The sequence below is a fragment of the Nicrophorus vespilloides genome, unplaced genomic scaffold, assembly GCF_001412225.1.
Source record: "Nicrophorus vespilloides isolate i.1.1-1 unplaced genomic scaffold, Nicve_v1.0, whole genome shotgun sequence".
Taxonomy (NCBI): domain Eukaryota; kingdom Metazoa; phylum Arthropoda; class Insecta; order Coleoptera; family Silphidae; genus Nicrophorus; species Nicrophorus vespilloides.
This window is the reverse complement of record NW_017098500.1, coordinates 278083-298487: the sequence shown is the minus strand read 5'-3', so window position 1 is coordinate 298487 and position 20405 is coordinate 278083. Positions and strand designations below refer to the sequence as shown.

Sequence of the window (20405 nt, the reverse complement as noted above, 5' to 3'; positions counted from 1 at the left end):
TTTATTTGAGAAAAATGTCTATCGAACACTGATCCAACTTTTGTAGAAGTCTTTTCTCGTTTTAGACGTGCACCTCTTGTATATATATATGAAAACAAAAAAGCAACAATCTTAACCAAATAATATCGTAAGTAAACGCGAATGGGAAAAATGTTAGCCTGTTCATATTAAAAAAGGATGTGAATAAATTCGCAATAGTTGGCCATGTTTTTAGCTAAAGCAATTTTGTTTTAGAATAAATATGATATTTCTCTTTCGTTGCTATCGATACAAAGGAAAACACACAAAACAGGGTCTCCTTGAATTACCTTCTACTGTTTTATTATTCACTGTGAAACGGCATTACGATTTTGTTAACACAATACATCAGTGTTTGTAATTAAACGTACTCTAGTCTAATTTTTGTAGCTTTCCATCTTGAAAATTGAAAGAAACTTAGGCTAGACAAATAATTTTCTTTTAATTTTGTAAGGTAGAAACTCAAATATTTTTGTTATGTTTTTATGAATTAAAAGACATTTATAAAAAAAAAACATACATAATTTGATTTATTTTTAATATACCTTTATTTCTTACTATTACATACTAATATTTTAATAGAAAGTATTTAACAATGATAAATTATAAATTATTGAGTATTTTCTGATATCATTATTTCAATTGAAGTTGCACTTTATGATTTAGTTTTAGCCTTAAAACTTTGTTGTATTTGCTCGAGCGTCTTTCCCCTAGTTTCAGGAACGTAATAATATGAACAAATTGTGCCCAATATTGTACAAATGCCAAATAATGCAAATGGCATGTACATACCGAATGTAAGCATCAGGTAAGAAAATATTTTGGAACTAGTGCTGATGTAGATTCCGAAGAAGACGTTCATGATGCACAGGGCTCTAGCTTTGATGCTCGATGAAAAGATCTCTCCAAGCATTATCGTTGGAACTATACCCAAACCAATGGAATAAAATAATACGTAAACTATCATAGCTATAATGGGAAACAGCTGGAAATCAGTTAAATCCGCATCTGTCTTTTCATTGAAGTAAAAATACACGGCAAGAAGAATCAAGATTATTCCCGAACCCAAGCAAGACAACATCATGGAAATTCTTCTTCCCAAAATTTCAATCGCAAAAGAGGAAGCCAGTATTGTTATTACCATAGTTCCGCTAAAGATGATAGCAGACAAACTCGAGGAAAGATCGCTTCCAGACTTCTGAAAAATCATTTGCGAATACATAGAAATCGCTGAAATTCCGCTGTACTGCTGCAAACCCCTTATGAAAATACCAGTTAGCATTGCTCTTCTGTTGCTGGCAATTGTGAAAATATGTTTATAAGTTCCCGGTTCAGATAATTGTCTCCTCACGTCCGCTGTCAACTGTATTAATTCATCTTCGACGTCCGGTTTATTGCGAAGCCATTTCAGCGACTTTCTCGCTTCAGCCTCATCGCCTTTCATTAATAAATAGTAAGGCGTTTCGGGCATAAAGTAAAATATAATGAAAAACATAATTGGTATAATACCAAAAATGGTCGCGGTCGTGCGGATGCTGTAATATGCTCCAATCGCGTTCATTATAAAGTTTCCAAAGTAAATCGCGAAAGTTAAACAATTACCCCAAACACTTCTAACAGCAGGTGTAGCGACTTCTGAAATGTAAGTAGGAACAGCCGCGAATGTACAGGAATCAGCAAATCCGTTGATGATTCTGGCTGCATAGAATATATAAATGGATCCTCCGATTGCCGTCAAACCCCAAGACAGTAAATGGGGCAAAGTTATTAACAGGAGCGTCCTTCTCCTGCCAATCAAATCAATTAAGCGGCCGCTCAGAGGACTGGATAATAAAAGGGCCAAAGCCGGAAATACAGTAAGATACGAAACTTCGTCTAACGTCATTTCATCCGGATATTCTTCATTTAAAAGCTTTGGAATAGATGGCGAAGGCCACGTGAAGAAAATTCCGCACGTGAATGAAACAAGCGTAGCTGAAACATTATAATTATAGTGAAAACTATGAATAAAATAATAATTACTACCTGAAATGATTGCCAATACTTGTGGCCAAATTTGGACTCTCTCCTTTAGACCCATGACTGCAACGCCAAATTTCATACTAATTAATGTTACATGTGCGCCACAAAAAAAGTAATTGTTGACTCGTTGATAATAAACTTGATTATCTCGAAGAATTTAATTGTGCTGTAGTTTTCGTTTCTTTTTTTATTATTATTATTTAACTCACCGACGTTTCATTCGTTTCCTCTCTCTCTCTTTCCCTCTCCCACTCCCTCCATTCCATAATTCCGTTTTATTTTGCATGAATATTCATGCATTTTAAATGGCCAGACTCCGAATGCGAATCTATAAACCAAACTCTCGGTCTCGCTCACTCCATTTACAATTTTGTAATTCCCTCCGGCACTGAAAAGCAAAGAGAAAACTCGAAGCTAAAGGTAAAATCTTTACCACCCCCAAAAACCTTTCAACTATTCATTCATGCAAAAAAAAAAAAAAATAAAGAATAAAAACCTTCCTACATCTCATAATGTGACACTCTTCGCTTGTTCGTCAGGAAAAAAAACTAAATATTTATCAGAGACATTGGTTAATGTTTTAAATTAAAAAAAAAATACATATTTATTATAACATATAATCTAATTCATGAAATTGAAGCAAGAAATCAATCTAGGAACATTTATTTCGGTGCAAAGTTTCTAAACTTTTTCTATTTTAAAAAGAATAAGTAAATAATTATATATGAGTGACACAATCTTTGATAATTTCCCTTTTCTCCCTTTTCTTTCCTTGCATGGACATCTGGATTTCGTCAAGCGTTTTTCCTTTGGTTTCGGGTAATATGAAGTAACACCCAATTATACCAACTAAATTGCACACCGAATAAAATACAAACGGACTCCAGAGGCCGAAAGCCGAGAGTAATGATTGAAAGATCTTCGTGCTGGTGGCTACGCAGATTCCATACAGAATGTTCATGATGGCGAGGGCGTTTCCTTTTACCGACGAAGAGAACAGTTCACCTAACATTAAGGTTGGAACCATGCCCAAACCTAAGGAAAATATAATAATGAAAAGGATCATTCCACCGATAGGGAACCACATCATCTTGGACATGTCCACGTTCGTTTCCATGTTCAAGTAGAAGAAAATTGCCATCATAATTAATATAAGGTTACATCCGATTGCAGATAAAAACATCGCTTTCCGTCTGCCCAGCTTATCCAACAGGAAAGAAGCGAGGAAACTGAAGAGGGTCATAACTGCTGAACATAGAATTGCAGCAGTTTGCGCTGGAAACCCGCCTGCTACTTGGAAAATGTATTGGGAATAGACGGTGAAAGCAGCAATGCCTGAAAATTGTTGAGTAAATCTTGAGACACCTCCGGCAACTATCGCATTTCTATTAGCCTTCACAATGAATAGATCTTTCAGTTTGCTCGGCTCAGTCAACTGTTTTTTTGTGGCATGCAACATTTCTGTAAACTCTTCGTCCACATCTTCCTTCTGCCTGAGCCATTGCAATGCAAGTTTTGCTTCCTCGTGTTTATCTTTCATTATGTAAAAGTATGGCGTTTCCGGCATAAAACAAAACACAACTAAGAAAGCCACCGGTACAATGCCTAATATTAAAGCTGTGACTGTGATGGAGAAGTAGGCTCCTATAACATTCATAAGGAATGATCCTAAGAATATACAGAAGGCCATGGCATTACCCCAGCTACCTCTGACTTTTGGAGTCGCCACTTCACCCACGTACATCGGCAATACCGCATAAACTCCGGCATCTCCAATCCCTGACATCAATCTCGATAAGTAGAACAGCCAAATCGAGTTTCCAAATGCTATCAATGCAAAAGCAAGCATATGCGGCACCGATATAAACATTAACATTGGTTTTCTTCCAATCTTATCAACTAAACGAGCAACTATAAATGACGATAGAACAGCAGCTATGGGCGGCAAAACTGTCAGGTACGAAGCTTCTTCCAGAGACACATGGATAACGTGAGATCCATCCAACAGTCGTGGGATCGAAGGTGAAGGCCACGCGAACAAAGCTCCTCCAGTCAATCCCACCAAACATGCTGCAAAAGAACAATCAATAATTTTATAGTAATCTATTTCAAATGCTGTATTTCCACAATTTTACCGTATTTCTTCCATATGTATAGTAACTAAAATATTCGCAAACAACTTACCTAAAAGTATGGTCAAGATCTGGTTAAAATTAGTATGTTTATTTGCCAAATTGTTCATGTTTTGCAATAAATTGTACGTTTATTACTTATCGCAAAGGCACATTTTTTATCAACTGTTTGTTTTGCTAGACATTTGCTGTTAAACTGTTACGAAAATGAGAGTCACTGCGGATCATCATGCACATGTTTGTATGTTATTAAAAATGTATACCAAAGATTTACACTTAAAATTTGTATTATTCATAATTACTTTGCAAAAGATGCAACCTCTCGTCGAATCTCAAAGTCGAATGGCAGATTTTTTTCTATTCTTATTGCTCGTCAATGATATAAATTTCTCAATCGATTGTTTATCTCTAAGTGCCCGTTGGCAATAGCAGACGACGACCAACAACAACCATAAATTATTGTCATTCTCTTTCAAGAGATTCAAAGACACTCGATTCGACCCATCATGGTAAATTGCAATTGGACATGTTTAGATGTGATAAAAGACATTAAAAAGATCCGAAATTTAGGAGGCAAGTGAAACAAATCATTAAACACGTTATTTAATTGTTAATGAATATGTAGGGAATGGGCACATCGTCAAAGAAATCTTTATATTCACAGTCTCACTGCTACTTTTACTTCATGCACAAAACAAAACCTTTCAACATTTCATAATGTTACACTCTCCGCTCAATCTCAGACTTGCGCTTTAGGAATTAGAATTTATCTGATTACGTAATTAACAAAGCCATTAGTTAACACTTAAAATCTTATATAAATATACACATTTATTATAGCACAAATACAAATGTAATCTAATTTAAACACTTCAATCTAGGAACATTTATTTTGATGCAAAGTTTCTAAACACTTTTTAAAATAAATAAATTATATGTGATTGACACAATCTTTGATCGCTTCCGCTTTCTCCTTCTTCTTTCCTTGCATGGACAGCTGGATTTCGTCGAGAGTTTTTCCTTTAGTTTCGGGTAATATGAAGTAACACACAATTATACCAACTAAATTGCACACCGAATAAAATACGAACGGACTCCAGAGACCGAAAGCTGAGAGTAACAATTGGAAGATCTTCGTACTGAGAGCGACGTAGGTTCCAAACAGAATGTTCATGACAGCGAGGGCATTTCCTTTGACCGAAGAAGAGAACAGTTCGCCTAACATTAAGGTCGGAACCATGCCCAAGCCTAAGGAGAATAGAATGATGAAAATGACCATTCCGGCGATCGGGAACCAAAGCAACTTGGACATGTCTACGTTCGTTTCCATGTTCAAGTAGAAGAAAATCGCCATCATGATTAATATCAGGTTACATCCGATTCCAGATAGAAACATTGCTTTCCGTCTGCCCAGCTTATCCAACAGGAACGAAGAGAGGAAACTAAAGACGGTCATAACTACTGAGCATAGAATTGCAGCAGTTTGCGCTGGAAACCCACCTGCTACTTGGAAAATGTATTGAGAGTAGACGGTGAAAGCAGCAATGCCTGAAAACTGCTGAGTAAATCTTGAGAAGCCTCCGGCGATTATCGCATTTCTATTAGTCTTCACGACGAACAGATCTTTCAGTTTGCTCGGCTCGGCCAACTGTCTTTTCATGGCATGCAACATTTCTGTAAACTCTTCGTCCACATCTTCCTTCTGCCTGAGCCATTGTAATGCAATTTTTGCCTCCTCGTGTTTGTCTTTCATTATGTAATAATAAGGCGTCTCTGGCATGAAGCAAAATACTATGAAAAATACCACTGGTACTATGCCTAATATTAAAGCTGTGACTGTGATGGAGCAGTAGGCTCCTATAACATTCATAAGGGACGATCCTAAGAATATAGAGAAGGCCATGGCATTACCCCAGCTACCTCTAACTTGCGGAGTCGCCACTTCACCCACGTACATCGGTAATGCCGCAAAGACAGCGGCATCTGCAATCCCTGTTATAAATCGGGACAAATAGAACAACCAAATCGAGTTCCCAAACGCGATGAGTGCAAATGCTAGCACATGCGGCACCCCTATAAACAATAATGTCCGTTTCCTTCCAATTTTATCCACTAAACGAGCAAATACAAATGACGATAGAACAGCAGCAATGGGCGGTAGAACTGTTAAGTACGAAGCTTCCTCAAGGGACACATGAACAACGTGAGATCCATCCAACAGTCGTGGAATCGAAGGTGAAGGCCATGCAAACAAAACTCCCCCTGTCAGCCCGACCAAACATGCTGAAAAACAACAACAATGTTAATGTTATAAACACTAAACAATAATTTTCCAAAAATATTCGAAAACAACTTACCCAATAGGATGGTCAAGATCTGATTACAATTACTGCCTTCCTGTACAATTTTATTCATCTTTTGCAATAGTAAGTTTATCACTATCAGAAACGGAGATTCTTTATCAACTGTTTGTTTTGCTTGAGATTTTGCGTTAAACTGTTACGAAAATGAGAGTCACGAAATTGAACGTCACGCACGTGTTTATTTATTAAAAAAAGTTGTATACCGAAGATTTCCACTTGAATTTTGTATTATTCATAATTAAGATGTGACCGCTCGTTGGATTCCAATTGGACTGACGGTGTTTCAGGATTTTCGCGTCCTTTTATTGCGCGTTGATGATTTAAATTTTACAATCGATTGTATATCTAAGGACTACACACACGTAATTGGCGGTTAGGGGAAACAGTTTCTAAGTACCCGCTTGCATTAGTAGACGACGACCAACAACGAACCGACTAAATTATTTATAAAATCTTTTACGTTTGCATTCTTAACGAAAACGTGTAAATTATTTTTCATTCTATTTCTGAATCACGTCAAAGACACGTGACATCCGACCCATCGTAACTATTATTTTCTGTTCAATTTAAGGAAAGCAAATATTATTTTCACAATTAAATGTTAACATTGTTTTAATCTCTTTATACCACACGTTTATTTCGTGAAATTATTTTTCCTTTTCCCCACATTTATCTGTTGACTCTTTCATAATGTGATTTTTAATCAAACAAATTTAGAAAATACAATTAAACTTATTTCATAATTTAAAAAAAAAACTAGCATAATTTACCTCCAATGCTATATCAATCCTTACGATCAATTGTCCGGTCTCAAAAAATATCCTTCCGTAGCACGGAATCTCATTTGTAACTATTATTTTCTTTTCGATTTAAGGAAAGCAAATATTATTTTCACAATTAAATTGTTTCTCTTTATAATTCAAGTTTATCTGTTCACTCTTTAACAATGTGATTGTTAATCAAACACATTTAGAAAACACAATTAAACTTATTTGCACAAAAAAATAATAGTTTATATTATTTACATCATACTTCTTCCAATTCATTTCTTTATATCATTTTTTTTACAATATTCTCCATTATGTTATTAACTATTAGATAATTAATTAGTTGCCACGTGTGAAGAATTGCTAACAACTTTAATTATATTACGTTAAACTTCATTGACAACAGATGGTTTAAGTTAAATTTTCACATATCAACTTATCAAACGACGATTTTTTATACTAATTCACGTTGTATTTCATTAATTTATTAAAAAAATGAGAATTACACTTAGAAACAACAATAAGACGTGTATACAAAATAAACAGATTATTTACCTATTTATATTAGGATTTATTTATTTTAATATTAGTTTGAAGGTTTAAACTTTAAAGAATCAATATAATTTCGATCTGGATTTGAATTCATTCTCGATGATGTAATTATTACTTGAATTGTTAAAATATAAACAAATTCTTTAAATTAAATGAAGAAGTGCAATTTAGTAAGATAATATTGTTGTTTTATTTTCTGTAATCGTCACAAATGTCTAACCAAATTTTCAAAATTTTCTCCTCTTCGATGTCGTACATCTTCTCGAAGAGCTCCCATCCCGGAGCAGCAGTTACCAATAGGTAATCAGAATTTTCTGGATGCTGAAGACTGGTGTACGCACCTAGTATGAGGGATTGGCATAATCTTCCCATGACGCAAACCTTAAATTCGAAACGTAACAAATGATCCGTTTGTGTGCGGACTTTAAAATAATCACTTACTTTCAACAAAGAGATTTCCTCCTGGCTCACGTTCCTAATACTCTGATAACCGGCCAAAACATGTCCACCGATAGTAACATCATGGCCAACTATCATCATGTACGTCATTGCCACAGCGAGCTCGTACAAATAACAGGATTTATGGCTGTCGCCGAAGTCCAGTATTCCTGAAATCCTCCAGTTACGATTCTCCTGGACCACAACAATGTTTTGTTCATTGAAATCGCCGTGAATGAAACCCCTTGGAAAGGAGTTACCGGAAACGCGCTTCTCGAATTCATTGATGCACACTTCCAATTTTCGCCTTCTCTCATTCTTATCAACTGCATGCACGAATTGCCTTAATTGAGGAACGGAATCCAACATCCAGAGCGTCTTGTACGATTCGTAAGAAGTATGCGTGAAACTCTAAACATTTTAAGATGAGTCTTTATTATAAAAATAAACTTAATTAATTTACCTCCAATGCTGTATCAATCCTTGCGATGAATTGTCCGGCCTCGAAAAATATCCTAGCATAGCACGGAATCTCATGGAAGATTTTACCTTTAAGATATGTCATCAATCTAACTACATGTCTTCCGCTTTCCAAATCAACGACGGAATAGTGCATCTTTTCTTTATTGGTAATCGGCGTTGGGCATTTGATACCGTTCTTGTACAAAAAAAGCATCATTGAATTCTGGCCTTCAACGTTCTGCAGGTTTTTGGAATCCAATGAGTTCATGATCTTCAGCACGTACGTCTCTTCGCCGATCTGCACCTTGAAATTTCGATCGTCGTATCCATTGAGTTCACTTAGATTTTTACACGGAAATCCGTAAAGGTCTTCGATCAATTTCACGCATTTCTCACTCTCGATAATTGGACGGATCTCCACTCCGGGCTCGAGGAGAGTTGTCATCGTTGTGGTTCCTTTGCCCGATGGAGTTAGTTATTCAATAATTGATAATTGAGGCGTCCATTAACGTCTGTTAATCTAAAGTGGCTTCGCCATTCGAAAACGTTAAATGACTCTTTAGGGCAGCCTTTTATTTTATCAATACGCAAACAAGAATGTAAACGAAAGGTCATGCGGTATCAACTTTGAATGTGTCTGCTTATCATAATCAAGTATACGAGATTATATAATTTATCTTCAATTGCCGATATACACTGAGCATTTGTTTTTATCCTAAATAAATATAGTTTAATATAGTATTTTTTTTATACTAATCATTTTAATATTGTAAATTTGTTGATTAATTAACATCAAAGACACTCAGTCGAGTTTATAATACAAGATATAATATCTTAAAAAAGCTGTTTCTTAAATAAATCTAGAAATATATGAGTTTTCGCAGTACAAAACAAAATCAATATCAAACTAATCTCACTGTCATCAAATGTCAAACATTAAGTTTTAAAAAATATCATTTCGCTCTTAATGATACATAAACATAATTGAAACCGGTAAAAGAAAAATCTCGGACATTTCCTGGATCCTCTAGCATGGTTCATGTCCCATAAACTTGAAGTGCCCACTAAACCATTAAAACTGCAATTAATTAGTGAGTGCAATGTATAGTATATATTATATAATTTGATGATCAATTCTTGATTTGTAGTCAATGATGAGATTATGGATTTACAAGGTGACAGTGTGAATATTCGTCCGAGAAGGTATACNNNNGCCAGAGATAGACCGTAAGGAATCTTTAATCAAATGAATTGAAATTAGGTGGTAAAATATATGTTGTAGACCCGTAGAGGGTTTGAAAAAATTTGCTTTCAACTACAAGAATTCCGTTGGTAAATTGCAATTGGACAAGTTTCGATATGACAAGAGACCTTTAACAGATCCTAGATTTAGGAGGTAAGTGAAACAAGTCAATATGAACATTGTTAAGATTGATAATGTATATGTAGGGAACGGACAACATCGCCAAAGAAATCTTTACATTCTCAGTCCGACTGCTACTTTACGACTACCGCCAAAGATCAACGACCAGTTTCGCAGTCGGCACCAACGTTTTCGTAAATATCATTAGAACGTTGTTTTCTTATTAAATCAAAAACGTTTTAGTCCTGCTAAAAAGATGGTTCTCGCAAATGCAGAGAAAAAAGGGGATGTTCCTTTGGTGGAGGTAATCACTACTACAAACGAAAGGTCCACCTCGACTTCTCACGCAGTTCAGGATGTCGCCATTGCAACGGTCACTAAATCTGGAAGTGCTGGAAAAAGTTTCAACGACAAGAGCATCAACAATACCATTTCTGACAAGTTCGTTAGGTAATAATAATTATCTCGTGATCATTAAAACCTAAATTTGATTCTCCTTTATGCTCCAGTATAAATAATAGCGTTTACGACCAGGACAACAAAAGTCTGACACTATCATCGCACAAATCAAATAACAATAAAAAACGGTACATCGATTGCATTGGTTAAACTTTAGAATTTGGTATTGTTGTCGAGGAAAATCTTCAAAAATTGTAGCAAGCCCTAAGCGACATTACACGATTCTAACGTTTTGCATCATTGCGCTTAACAATTTGTATAATGCAAATATGTTTAGGAAGTTTGATTGGAATGGGCGCAAAGTAAATGTGAACTATATCTCGAAAAGTACTTATTTGGAGGACCCACGTCTGCTCGCTAAATATGCTAATCTCTTTACTAATTCTGGTCTGAAAAAAACAAAGAGTTCGATGACGATACCATTCGCAGTAGCAAAAATGCCCGAAGGGTTTTGCATGTGCATGAAGTGCTCCTGCGTCAAAAACAATTCTTATGACTATGATGGAGCTACAGATATTGGAAGCGCTTCTCTTGTTCTGCATAGAGATGAACTTCTGAAACAACGTAAACCATTTAAATATTATGTAAATTCCAAGAGTAATTGTATTGTTCTCTACATAGATTTTGCTGGTTATCCATATTACATGTGGATTTTCTATACGATTGGATGCATGTGTGGTTTGTCACTTGTGGCCTTGCTTGCTTGGATACTGTCAAATGATTTTCTGTGGAGTTTCGTCAATAAACCGGAGCCAGATCGGAAACAATTTTCAAATAATCTCGTAAATTACTTGGCTGGCTCTTTCCTTTATGGCATAAATTATTTTATTGGAAATTTGTACAATTTCTTTGTGCTTCCGGTGAACGTTTGTAATGCATACAATTTATCAATATTGACTGTAGTTAATTGCAGAGAAACGCAGTTTTTAGACAACAAGAGGATCAACATTCGTGGATATTTAATGGATAAAATTGAATAAATAAAATTACCAAATAATTGTTGTTTATTAACTTGTATATTAGTTATACATCGGATAATCTATAACTTAAGACCTCCTGTTGAATGTGCTGGTGGCTGGCTGCGTAAGCTGCAAGCCCATAATGTTGTTGAACTCCAACATCCTCAACATTTCTCTGGTCTCTGGGTCGACTTCAATGATGTCATGCTCAAGAGCAGATACCTCTGGGACGTAGTTGTCGCGTCTCTCACGCTCCTCTTCTTGCAGTTTGATGGAGATACCTCTGACTTGGGAGTGACGGAGACGTTTCATCAAATGGGTGACGAAACCAGCGATTTTGTTCCTCAGGGGTTTGGTTGGGATGATGGCAATCTCCTCGCAGATGCGTTTGTTGGTGTGGAAATCCAACGTAAGGCGGGTGTAATATTTCTCAATAATCACCTTGGAAGCCTTCTTCACAGTCTTGGTACGTACACGACCCATGGCTATAACAATAAAACAATGCTTATTCGTCCATTTATATACATTTTTATGGTTATATTTGGTAAAAACTTACTTGTTTATGTAGCTTGATGTGCTGACAAGAAACGTGGTCTTCGACAGTTTCGCACGGAAAGAGGTTGGTGCAGTGCGTTTCCTATTGACGCCAGCATGAAAAACTAAATTCCCCTAACTTACAACACAAAAAACCCCATAACTAACTACTTCAATAGGAAACACCAACAATGAAAACATAACTTTAATTTCTTTAAATACATTATATACATATTTTTCTAATATATTTTAATATTAAGAATACAAATATTCTTATTAATATATATTAATTTATCATAAAACATAATAATAATAACATGATAAAAAATGACACAAATTATACTTGATAAACACTTTAGAAACAACAGAAATTACATTAAGTAACAATAATAAGAACAATCCACTATTGTTGTTAAGCATTGTTAATTCTCAAATAGTAGTCAATTAAATTATATTATTTCATATAAAATAATATTTAAACGCCACATATCTTCATACAATTGAAGGACAATCTTTGTTATATATGGCGCATTTATTATGAAACCGGTTCAAGAACAATTTTCTTCAGATCAATATATTTAAATGATTGCACCCAATCCATTAAAACGTATTTATATATTATGATTGTCAATGTAAATTCATTATTCTTATCATTAATATGATAATTCTAAGTCACATATTACTTTTCTCACCAAAAAATAGATTTTTATTTAAATTATTATTAACAAATTATTTATAAAATTATGATTAAAGTATCTTTAATTATAGCATAACAACAATAATATTAAAAATATGTTATTGTTTTATAAAGATATTTATAAATATAATAATTCTTTAAGAAAAATAATTAAAAATTCTTATTGGATTTTAGTAGTAATTGGTAATTATGATCATCATAGTGTCGTGTCCCAGGGATGGAATTCTGGACACAGTGGAATATTGTCTATGTTGTCGTTGTGGAGTCTCAATAGTTGGGAATTTAATGAAATTCGTTTGGTTTTACATAACTTTATTCGTTACTTGGTCTTCTGCTGAGATTATGCTTGTCCTCAAAGGTTCTGCTGAGACTATGTTTTACTAAGACTGATTCTAAATACTAATTCTAATTACAAAGTTAATTCTTATTAATACGGGGTGGGAGTTGTGATTTAGAGTAGGGTTTGTATATATTGATGATTAAGCGTTTCCACGGGATTCGGCCTTGGTGTTTTCTTTATTATAAGACCGGAACAAAATCCTATGCATTTGCTTATATGAAAAAGATGATCGATTACGATTGTACGTGTAATGATCATTATGTATTTCTAATAAGGACTTGAATTCGGACTAAAGGTATAGGAGTATCGATGGTAATGTTTACGCTTGGTCCCCTTTATGCTGATGCATAAGTTTATATAATAATGGGACTAAGAGACGTCGTGGATGTCTCTAGTTCGTTAATACACTATATTAACAATTATTATAATAATAATGGTTGGACACAACAATAGTATAAATTATACATCATTTACTTAATTTCATATTTATATTGTATTTATGTCTAAATAAACGAAAAACATTGACTTAAACATAATCATTGTCGTTAGGTAGAAAGGGACTAATACTTTTTGCAAATAAAATATTGACATTTGTAATTGTTGTATATATTTCTTTGTTAAAGATATAATTCTAAATTTTCACCATATTATTGATTGATTGATTGATATTCAAACCGAATCAGTGGTAATACCTTGATGCAAACATATATATATAATATATAACTGTATTTTCACCATGAAGAAGCTTTGGGAAAAGAACAAAAAGTAATATTGGTTGCATACTACAAGGATCGTCCATTTTGTCGATGATCTAGTGTCGCGTTAAGGAGGTGGCGTCACCTGGTGGCTGCCAACGTCTCCTATATATGCAAGCATGAGTGGTGGTGGTGAGTATTCTATACAGAAACTTTGAGAGACAGTAAGGTGTGTTCGAAAGGCGCAAAGCAGAACAGGACCCATACTTCGTGTTTCCAGTGCGATTTTGATTCCGTTTTTTCGTTTCGTTTGTCAATTATTATGTTTATTAGTGCCAGCGAGGCATTGAATTCAGATAGTACGGAGAGTAATATATCAAGTAATTTATTTAACGAAGCCATGCCTGCATTAATCAAGACCAATCAGTTGTGAGTATATTATCAGTAGTTTTCTCTTTTCTTATTACAACGCTCTCCCATTCTCACTAGCAATGCCATCCATCTAGTATCTTTTGTTTTGTGCAACGCCGCATTGGTGCGATTACGCACTCGATTTACGTCACTCGTTGACGAGTTTTTTTTTTCTCTGTTCCTTCCACCTCGAACGTTTAGACTTATTTTATTTGATGCGAGAGAAAAAAAAATGTATGACTCTATCTGGAATTTATCGTTTCGCGCTGAACCCATTCCATTATTCATATTGTAACTAGATAAACATTATAGTATAAACATATGGGTTGGCACTACTGCGAAACAATAGTATTTATTAATTCTCGGATAACAATTATCATATCGCAATTAATATAAACAAATTTGTTTTTGCATGCACTCCAGTATACACAACTAATGCAAAAATTGCGATTTCATACAACTGTTTATCAAAAGAAAAGAAAATGACACAGAAGGAATTCTGATAAGAACGCGTATTGTTTATAAAACTTCTAGAAGGTTTCCTGTTGCCTTCCCTCTCACCTCACGTTCGTATTTATGCTTGGACGAAAGGCTATATCGCATCGCGTCGTCGATGTAAACAAAGGCCGCTGGAAAAGTACTGGATGAAGCTCAGCTGATCGCATATTGATCCGAGTTCTATTTTCAAAACAAAACCCAACGATGTATACCAACTACTAAAACAATTGCATCGGCACGTGCCTTACTAATGCCAATTGCGTTTTATTTATTCTAAATTCGTGTGTGTCTTCCTTTATTGCCACTGCGGAGTTGTTTTTTTTGGCGAAACTTCTTATTTTTGCACGTAAACAAACGTAACTGTCCGTTTTCGCAAAATTAAACTTGGCAAACGCGTGTAACAATTGACGTTCGTTATATAAATCTCACGTTGGCATCGCCAATCCCATTAGAAACAAGTGCTACGTGCGTCTATTCCTTCCACCCTTTAACGAAATTAAAAACAATTCCATTTTGTAGTCGGCACGTGAAAAAATGTTTGCGTCTGCGGAATCTACTTGCTATACGCATTTGCTGGGAGATTGTAGAAGTTATGGCGTTGATTTCTAATTTCTAGACCTTGCACTTTTACTCAAATCTATCAGAGTTATGTACAGAAACTAAGTGCATAACTTTCCATTAAAAAAAAGATATTAGTATGTAATTTAAATTTGCTTCTCTTCGGATTTATACTAAATAAATATATCTTAATAGCTTCAAGGTTTTTTTGATGTACACAATTTTATTTACTTGCATTTACATTCCTTACTATGTTTATCGCATTATATATTCTTCATTTTGTAGTTTACGTATTTATATCAGTAACTTTGTTTGTTAAAAAGATCTACAACTATACAAATATTTTGGTGACCGGACAAATCAGAACATCACTGAAAACAACACGCCAAAGTAGAACAAATGACAAAACGTTATATTCAATCTTTGTCATTTGTTTATTCCAATTTGCTTGAACTTTAATATTTCTGTTATTATGTTCTGTTTTGTCATTTGTTCTTCTTTGTTGTGTTTTGTTTTATCGCTGTACTGCTTTGTCGTGGAACCAAATATTTTTATAGTATAAACGATTAAATATCGATCTAAATATATGCATTCACAAAACTATAAATAGAATATTAGTAAATTTTATAACATTACAATATGTTTCTTTATTCGAACTACGCGTTTTTACTACTACTTATTAAGTAACGCGTGATCTAAAACTGAAGTACATAGAAACATATCAACTAGGAAAATATCTGATTAAAAATAGTTATTTAATTAATAAAAAAACATAATTTGTTTAATTAATAAAGTATACTAAAATACTATCTTTATTATTCGTATCTAGTAGATAAACGTGTTTCAGCTTAGCTTATCACAATAAATGGTTTCGTAGTTTTAGTAACAACGTTTATATTTCAGAATATACATTATATGTTTTAAAAGTAATTACTATAAAAATTGTCAATTCACAAACATGTTTAGTAAACAAAACTAATTGTTGATTCTTTGGAAAACAATGCAAATGCAAAGACGTAATTAAGTTTCAGGGAAAACAAAAACCAAATTATTTCTAATAAGCATTATTCTTGTTCGCACTGACAAAATAAATATTGCAGTAATTGCTTGCTAATTGTAAACGATGTTTGCGAATAATAATATTGTAAAAGAGGCCCCGACTCCTTCAGATTTATTATTACCTCAGTACAATTTAATCTTTATTGCAGCAGTCTTAAACAGACCACGAGCACTAATCTAATCAATAAAGTTTGTTATCTAACGTGGATTCAGCAAATTGCTTCTCTTCTTCAATTCATTCATTGCAACTTACTCATTTTTTTTTTAAATCACTCGCGGTTTGTATTGTACACCGGTCCCAATTGTCCGACCTTATTCTCTATAAATACCTGACTTTATCAAAGGCAAAAAAAAGAGAGAGAGAGAGGCAGAGTCAGGTCGTATCAACCTAACGCGGAGTTTTCTGTTCGAAGTCTCGTAACTGTAATTACTGCGTCGCATTTTTTTTTTGTTTGTTTCCACGAAGATAATTATAGCAATTGGTATCATCGACACTCTACAGCATTTAAGCAATTTTCCTATTGATAAGCACTCTTTTTTTTTTCTTCTGTTCGTGTTTAATTAACGTAACAGATGTGTTACTAAGCAAGAAGTAATAATAGTTGTTATTCAAATTTTGCAATTGAACTTGGTGACACCAACGAGGATCGACTGTTCATCTGAAATTCATTAAGTTGTTATATTTTATACGCAGCGTTTTAGTTCATTTCTAGATAACAGAATAAAGGTCTGGCCTTCATTTGCAAATATCCGCGATAAGGACAGAGCTGCGTCCCACTTAGACGCACATCGAGCCTGAACGCTTCACCACAATGAAGAAAAGTGAACGTCTGCGGTCTTCTCGTCCTCTAAAAGTCCAATTATTTCAAACATTTAAATCAATTACTTATGAAACGAAACCAAATCCGTTTGATTTACCAGCTTGAGAAAAAAAAACCTTTATAATTTGTTCTAAAATAATTCTCCAACTACACAATTATGATGAATTAAATCTTGAATTTGTATTTGATTCCTTGATAGTTTAATATTTACTGTATAAAGGACGAAAACCATAAGTACCAATAATGCTTTTGCAATACAAATGCGTAATTGCACATAGTTTCTTTTAAAATTTCCAACTGTAATTTATTCACATTGATTATGTTTTACATTTTGTAACCGAGGAAATGAGAGTGAATACCGTACATTTTATGACCTCTTAACCCACAACATCCTTGAAATGCTTATTAAATTTTATATTATTCATATAGTAATATTGTTTTAGTAAACATGATTTTTTTAACAGTTTTTTTTTAAATGCGGTATAATTTTTGTGGAAAGACGACGGTCGATAGTCATTGAGCATTAAATAAGATTTACAAATAAATAAACAAATTTATCACGTCAAATGTATACACATTTATACACACGTATACACATTTTATATCTTACTAAGTAGACAAACAAAGATAGATATTATTAAAATCAATAAATGAATCAGAATGGAAATTTCAAAATCTTAGTGGTATTTCCGTGATAATCTATTGCGATGTTTAGTAGATGTAGCGATGTAGTCAAGAATGAATTTAAATATACAAGTACTGTGGAACGAGCATTTTGCTGTATTGTATATTACTTTAGTTTATATGGAGATAATTGTTGGAATTGTTATATTTGCCTTAATTGATTGATATTTAAATAACGTGTTTGTAAAACAAATGAAAATATAGAAATAAAAGTTGAGCGTTGTGATTCATTGAAATAATCTATTACTTGTTTGATAAAATGTATTTAATTTGTTTTGTTTTTGATGTTCCAGAGAAAGTTTTATGCTGAGTAGTAAGCGTTCCGCCGACAGCGAGTCTTCGCCTGCGGCCAGCCTCAGTAGTTCCATGTCTCTGGGTGCAGGGCCTCTGTGGTGGTCCTGATGCCCCTGGACCGACCAGGGGCGCACCGCCGCCGCTGCGGCTTACTTTCCGCACGGGCCGTCAGCCCTGGGATGCCGTGCTTCGCGGCAGGACTCTTTACATCGCCCTGCCGCCATGCATGCTCCCAGAAGGCTCTCGCGAGGCGTTCGTCTCGCTGCTCGAGGCTGCCGAGGATAAACTGAACTGTCAACATGTCGTCGTGGTTAGTAGTAGTAGCAGTAGTATTCCCAAAAAAATATTGATGAATCGTTTGCGATGACTTCATTCTATTATCTTTTTCGTGTTTTTAGGTGTTTTCGAGCGATCGAAGCGACCGATCCATGCTGATCAGGACATTCATGTTCCTCGGCTTTGCAGTGCTGTCTCCGACTAGTCCCATCGTGCCCCCAACACAGGCTACCGGAAACATTTGCATGCTCTACAACATCGAGTAGTCCACCCCCAGCCAGGCCTCGAGCCCCTCCCACTCAACAACACACGCCCACTGTCGTAATCCCTTACTCTAAGAAATAATTCAAGAATACAACAGCTTCGCGTATGCACCAAATTCACGGATCGCATTTTACAAATCCACAGTTTATATCATTATTTTTTTTTTGTTTATTTCTAGAGATAGGGATTACATCATATCTTGTCATTACTTTCCTGTTTGTTTAATTATTTTAGCGGTGTTATTCGGTAGATGGTAAACTATAGTTTAGGTATTATTATTTTTTTTCCCCACGAGACTAATTACGAGATGCTTAATCTAAATATATAATAACGACAGTCCGCGGCCTTGGGAGGGTGACTTTAAAAAAAAAATGCGTGAAATTAAGTCTTAGCAATGTGCGGTTAGATACATGCCCCTTAACAACATTTAATATACAAAATAAAACTTATAAAAACTTAAAAAAAAAATACAAAAAATGTTCGAGTAATAGAAAAAAAAAACAACTAAATATATATATATGAGATTTATTAAATAATGTAAAAATTTAGTTCGTACATCGTTTTTCTTAGTTTTTTAAATCATTATGGATGACTTTCGAAAGTTGAGTGATCTTTTGTAATGGTGCAAATTAAACTTTTTTTTTTTGTTTGTTTTCCTTTTAATTCTATTATTATTTCGTTTCGTGACAGTATTTTCTTTTGTTCTTTTTTTTTTATTCTGTTCGAGTTTTTACGTTTTCTCTTTGACAATCCATTCGATCGTTTTTATTTTTCATTCCAGTTCGGTTTCCAATAGCTTCTTACTTCAACTTGTAATAGGCGACGTAATTATACTTAACATTTAAAATATATATTAACACAACAATATTAGTTTATTTTTAAATCATATCCTCTTCTATGCATGACTATATAATCCATTGGTCGATAATTTCACCGCATAAGAGTTCATTGAATTAGATAATTGATAACTAAATTTCTAAAGAAAGTATGGTTATCAATTACAGTGGAATCTCACTTAAAGACCAAAATAGAATATAACAAAAAATGACTCGCTTAACGAGCGAGGTTTCGCATTATCGTATTTTACATAACTTTATATGAACTTTTTCACTATACTGGATTTTGGAGTGGATTAGACTCGTTAAGCAAGGTTCCACAATTATGCAAGTATTCTGGGATACTTATTTTTCAAGTCTCATGAATTTCATGTACAAAGCTATCATTCTTTTTTAAATATTTGGTCTGTTTACTTTGGCAGAATCACTATTAATTAACTTATATAGATTGTGTAAATATACAATGTATAATATATAAAAATTCTTAATCACAATGTATTTGAGTCTTACATTTTGTCAGTGATGGAACAAGAATGGCGCCGGAACCTTCAATACAGGTAGCCCAAATAAAAGTGTGTTTGTGACGCTCAAATAGTAAAATTAACTGGTGTATAGAACACATGACTTTCTTAATGTGGCCCTTCGAGAACCGTTAGGGCTCTATGATTTTCTCTCTTTTAAATCAATGCATTCTGTTGAGCCTTTTGATTTCACTTATGCCAAGGAAGGTTTTATAGTGGAACCTTGTTTAACAAAACAAATTGTAACAAAGATGATTCGCTTAACGAGAGACGAGAAATCCCGGATTATACTACATCATTTTCCAAACTTGTGTGACTTTCTTTGTGCTAAGTTTAAATAACCTTGCAAATATGTCTCTGAATGAAAAGCCGCAAGAAGACA

At 34.3% G+C, this 20405-nt stretch overlaps 7 protein-coding genes across 8 annotated transcripts; 2 read left to right on the top strand and 5 right to left on the bottom strand.

Moving 5' to 3' along the window:
* Positions 1-666: 666 nt before the first annotated feature.
* On the bottom strand, positions 667-2253 carry LOC108562610 (facilitated trehalose transporter Tret1-like). 2 transcript variants are annotated; one of them, XM_017921015.1, is made up of 3 exons: positions 2250-2253; positions 2044-2100; positions 667-1992 (listed from the first exon to the last, which is right to left on the bottom strand). In XM_017921015.1, exons 2-3 carry the CDS (start codon positions 2096-2098, stop codon positions 674-676), a joined length of 1374 nt encoding a protein of 457 aa, XP_017776504.1. In that variant the 5' UTR covers positions 2099-2100; positions 2250-2253; the 3' UTR covers positions 667-673. The 2 variants fall into 2 exon arrangements, with proteins under 2 accessions (XP_017776504.1, XP_017776503.1); XM_017921014.1 differs by lacking the exon at positions 2250-2253 and having other exon boundaries at positions 2044-2230.
* A 1-nt stretch (position 2254) lies between these two features.
* Positions 2255-5008, bottom strand: LOC108562611 (facilitated trehalose transporter Tret1-like). The gene is made up of 3 exons (XM_017921017.1): positions 4475-5008; positions 4225-4389; positions 2255-4110 (listed from the first exon to the last, which is right to left on the bottom strand). Exons 2-3 carry the CDS (start codon positions 4280-4282, stop codon positions 2759-2761), a joined length of 1410 nt encoding a protein of 469 aa, XP_017776506.1. The 5' UTR covers positions 4283-4389; positions 4475-5008; the 3' UTR covers positions 2255-2758.
* Positions 5009-5058: 50 nt separating this feature from the next.
* On the bottom strand, positions 5059-7088 carry LOC108562609 (facilitated trehalose transporter Tret1-like). Its single transcript, XM_017921013.1, has 2 exons — positions 6530-7088; positions 5059-6455 (listed from the first exon to the last, which is right to left on the bottom strand). The coding sequence occupies exons 1-2, from the start codon at positions 6585-6587 to the stop codon at positions 5104-5106; spliced, it is 1410 nt and encodes a 469-aa protein (XP_017776502.1). The 5' UTR covers positions 6588-7088; the 3' UTR covers positions 5059-5103.
* A 932-nt stretch (positions 7089-8020) lies between these two features.
* Positions 8021-9374, bottom strand: LOC108562591 (hydroxylysine kinase). The gene is made up of 3 exons (XM_017920990.1): positions 8756-9374; positions 8296-8703; positions 8021-8235 (listed from the first exon to the last, which is right to left on the bottom strand). The coding sequence occupies exons 1-3, from the start codon at positions 9197-9199 to the stop codon at positions 8044-8046; spliced, it is 1044 nt and encodes a 347-aa protein (XP_017776479.1). The 5' UTR covers positions 9200-9374; the 3' UTR covers positions 8021-8043.
* A 542-nt stretch (positions 9375-9916) lies between these two features.
* LOC108562588 lies at positions 9917-11558 on the top strand. Its single transcript, XM_017920986.1, has 7 exons — positions 9917-9981; positions 10037-10150; positions 10204-10311; positions 10361-10567; positions 10627-10704; positions 10854-11140; positions 11198-11558. Exons 1-7 carry the CDS (start codon positions 9917-9919, stop codon positions 11554-11556), a joined length of 1218 nt encoding a protein of 405 aa, XP_017776475.1. The 3' UTR covers positions 11557-11558.
* A 4-nt stretch (positions 11559-11562) lies between these two features.
* LOC108562592 (40S ribosomal protein S17) lies at positions 11563-12199 on the bottom strand. Its single transcript, XM_017920991.1, has 2 exons — positions 12092-12199; positions 11563-12020 (listed from the first exon to the last, which is right to left on the bottom strand). The coding sequence occupies exon 2, from the start codon at positions 12016-12018 to the stop codon at positions 11623-11625; it is 396 nt and encodes a 131-aa protein (XP_017776480.1). The 5' UTR covers positions 12019-12020; positions 12092-12199; the 3' UTR covers positions 11563-11622.
* A 1780-nt stretch (positions 12200-13979) lies between these two features.
* On the top strand, positions 13980-19134 carry LOC108562604 (ornithine decarboxylase antizyme 1). Its single transcript, XM_017921006.1, is given in 4 exon segments — positions 13980-14230; positions 18126-18231; positions 18233-18436; positions 18525-19134. Coding segments are annotated over 4 exon segments (561 nt in total). The 5' UTR covers positions 13980-14123; the 3' UTR covers positions 18669-19134.
* The last annotated feature ends 1271 nt before the right edge of the window (positions 19135-20405 follow it).

Excerpts from the sequence above, each read along its gene's own strand:
- LOC108562610 (XM_017921014.1), bottom strand. The coding sequence starts at position 2,119 with ATGAAATTTGGCGTTGCAGTCATGGGTCTAAAGGAGAGAGTCCAAATT. Across the intron at positions 1,993-2,043 it reads AGTATTGGCAATCATTTCAG|CTACGCTTGTTTCATTCACG; the intron begins GTAGTAATTATT and ends ATAATGTTTCAG.
- LOC108562611 (XM_017921017.1), bottom strand. The coding sequence starts at position 4,282 with ATGAACAATTTGGCAAATAAACATACTAATTTTAACCAGATCTTGACC. Across the intron at positions 4,111-4,224 it reads GATCTTGACCATACTTTTAG|CATGTTTGGTGGGATTGACT; the intron begins GTAAGTTGTTTG and ends GTTCTTTTGCAG.
- LOC108562609 (XM_017921013.1), bottom strand. The coding sequence starts at position 6,587 with ATGAATAAAATTGTACAGGAAGGCAGTAATTGTAATCAGATCTTGACC. Across the intron at positions 6,456-6,529 it reads GATCTTGACCATCCTATTGG|CATGTTTGGTCGGGCTGACA; the intron begins GTAAGTTGTTTT and ends GTTGTTTTTCAG.
- LOC108562591 (XM_017920990.1), bottom strand. The coding sequence starts at position 9,199 with ATGACAACTCTCCTCGAGCCCGGAGTGGAGATCCGTCCAATTATCGAG. Across the intron at positions 8,704-8,755 it reads GGATTGATACAGCATTGGAG|AGTTTCACGCATACTTCTTA; the intron begins GTAAATTAATTA and ends TAAAATGTTTAG. Across the intron at positions 8,236-8,295 it reads AGGAAATCTCTTTGTTGAAA|GTTTGCGTCATGGGAAGATT; the intron begins GTAAGTGATTAT and ends TTCGAATTTAAG.
- LOC108562592 (XM_017920991.1), bottom strand. The coding sequence starts at position 12,018 with ATGGGTCGTGTACGTACCAAGACTGTGAAGAAGGCTTCCAAGGTGATT.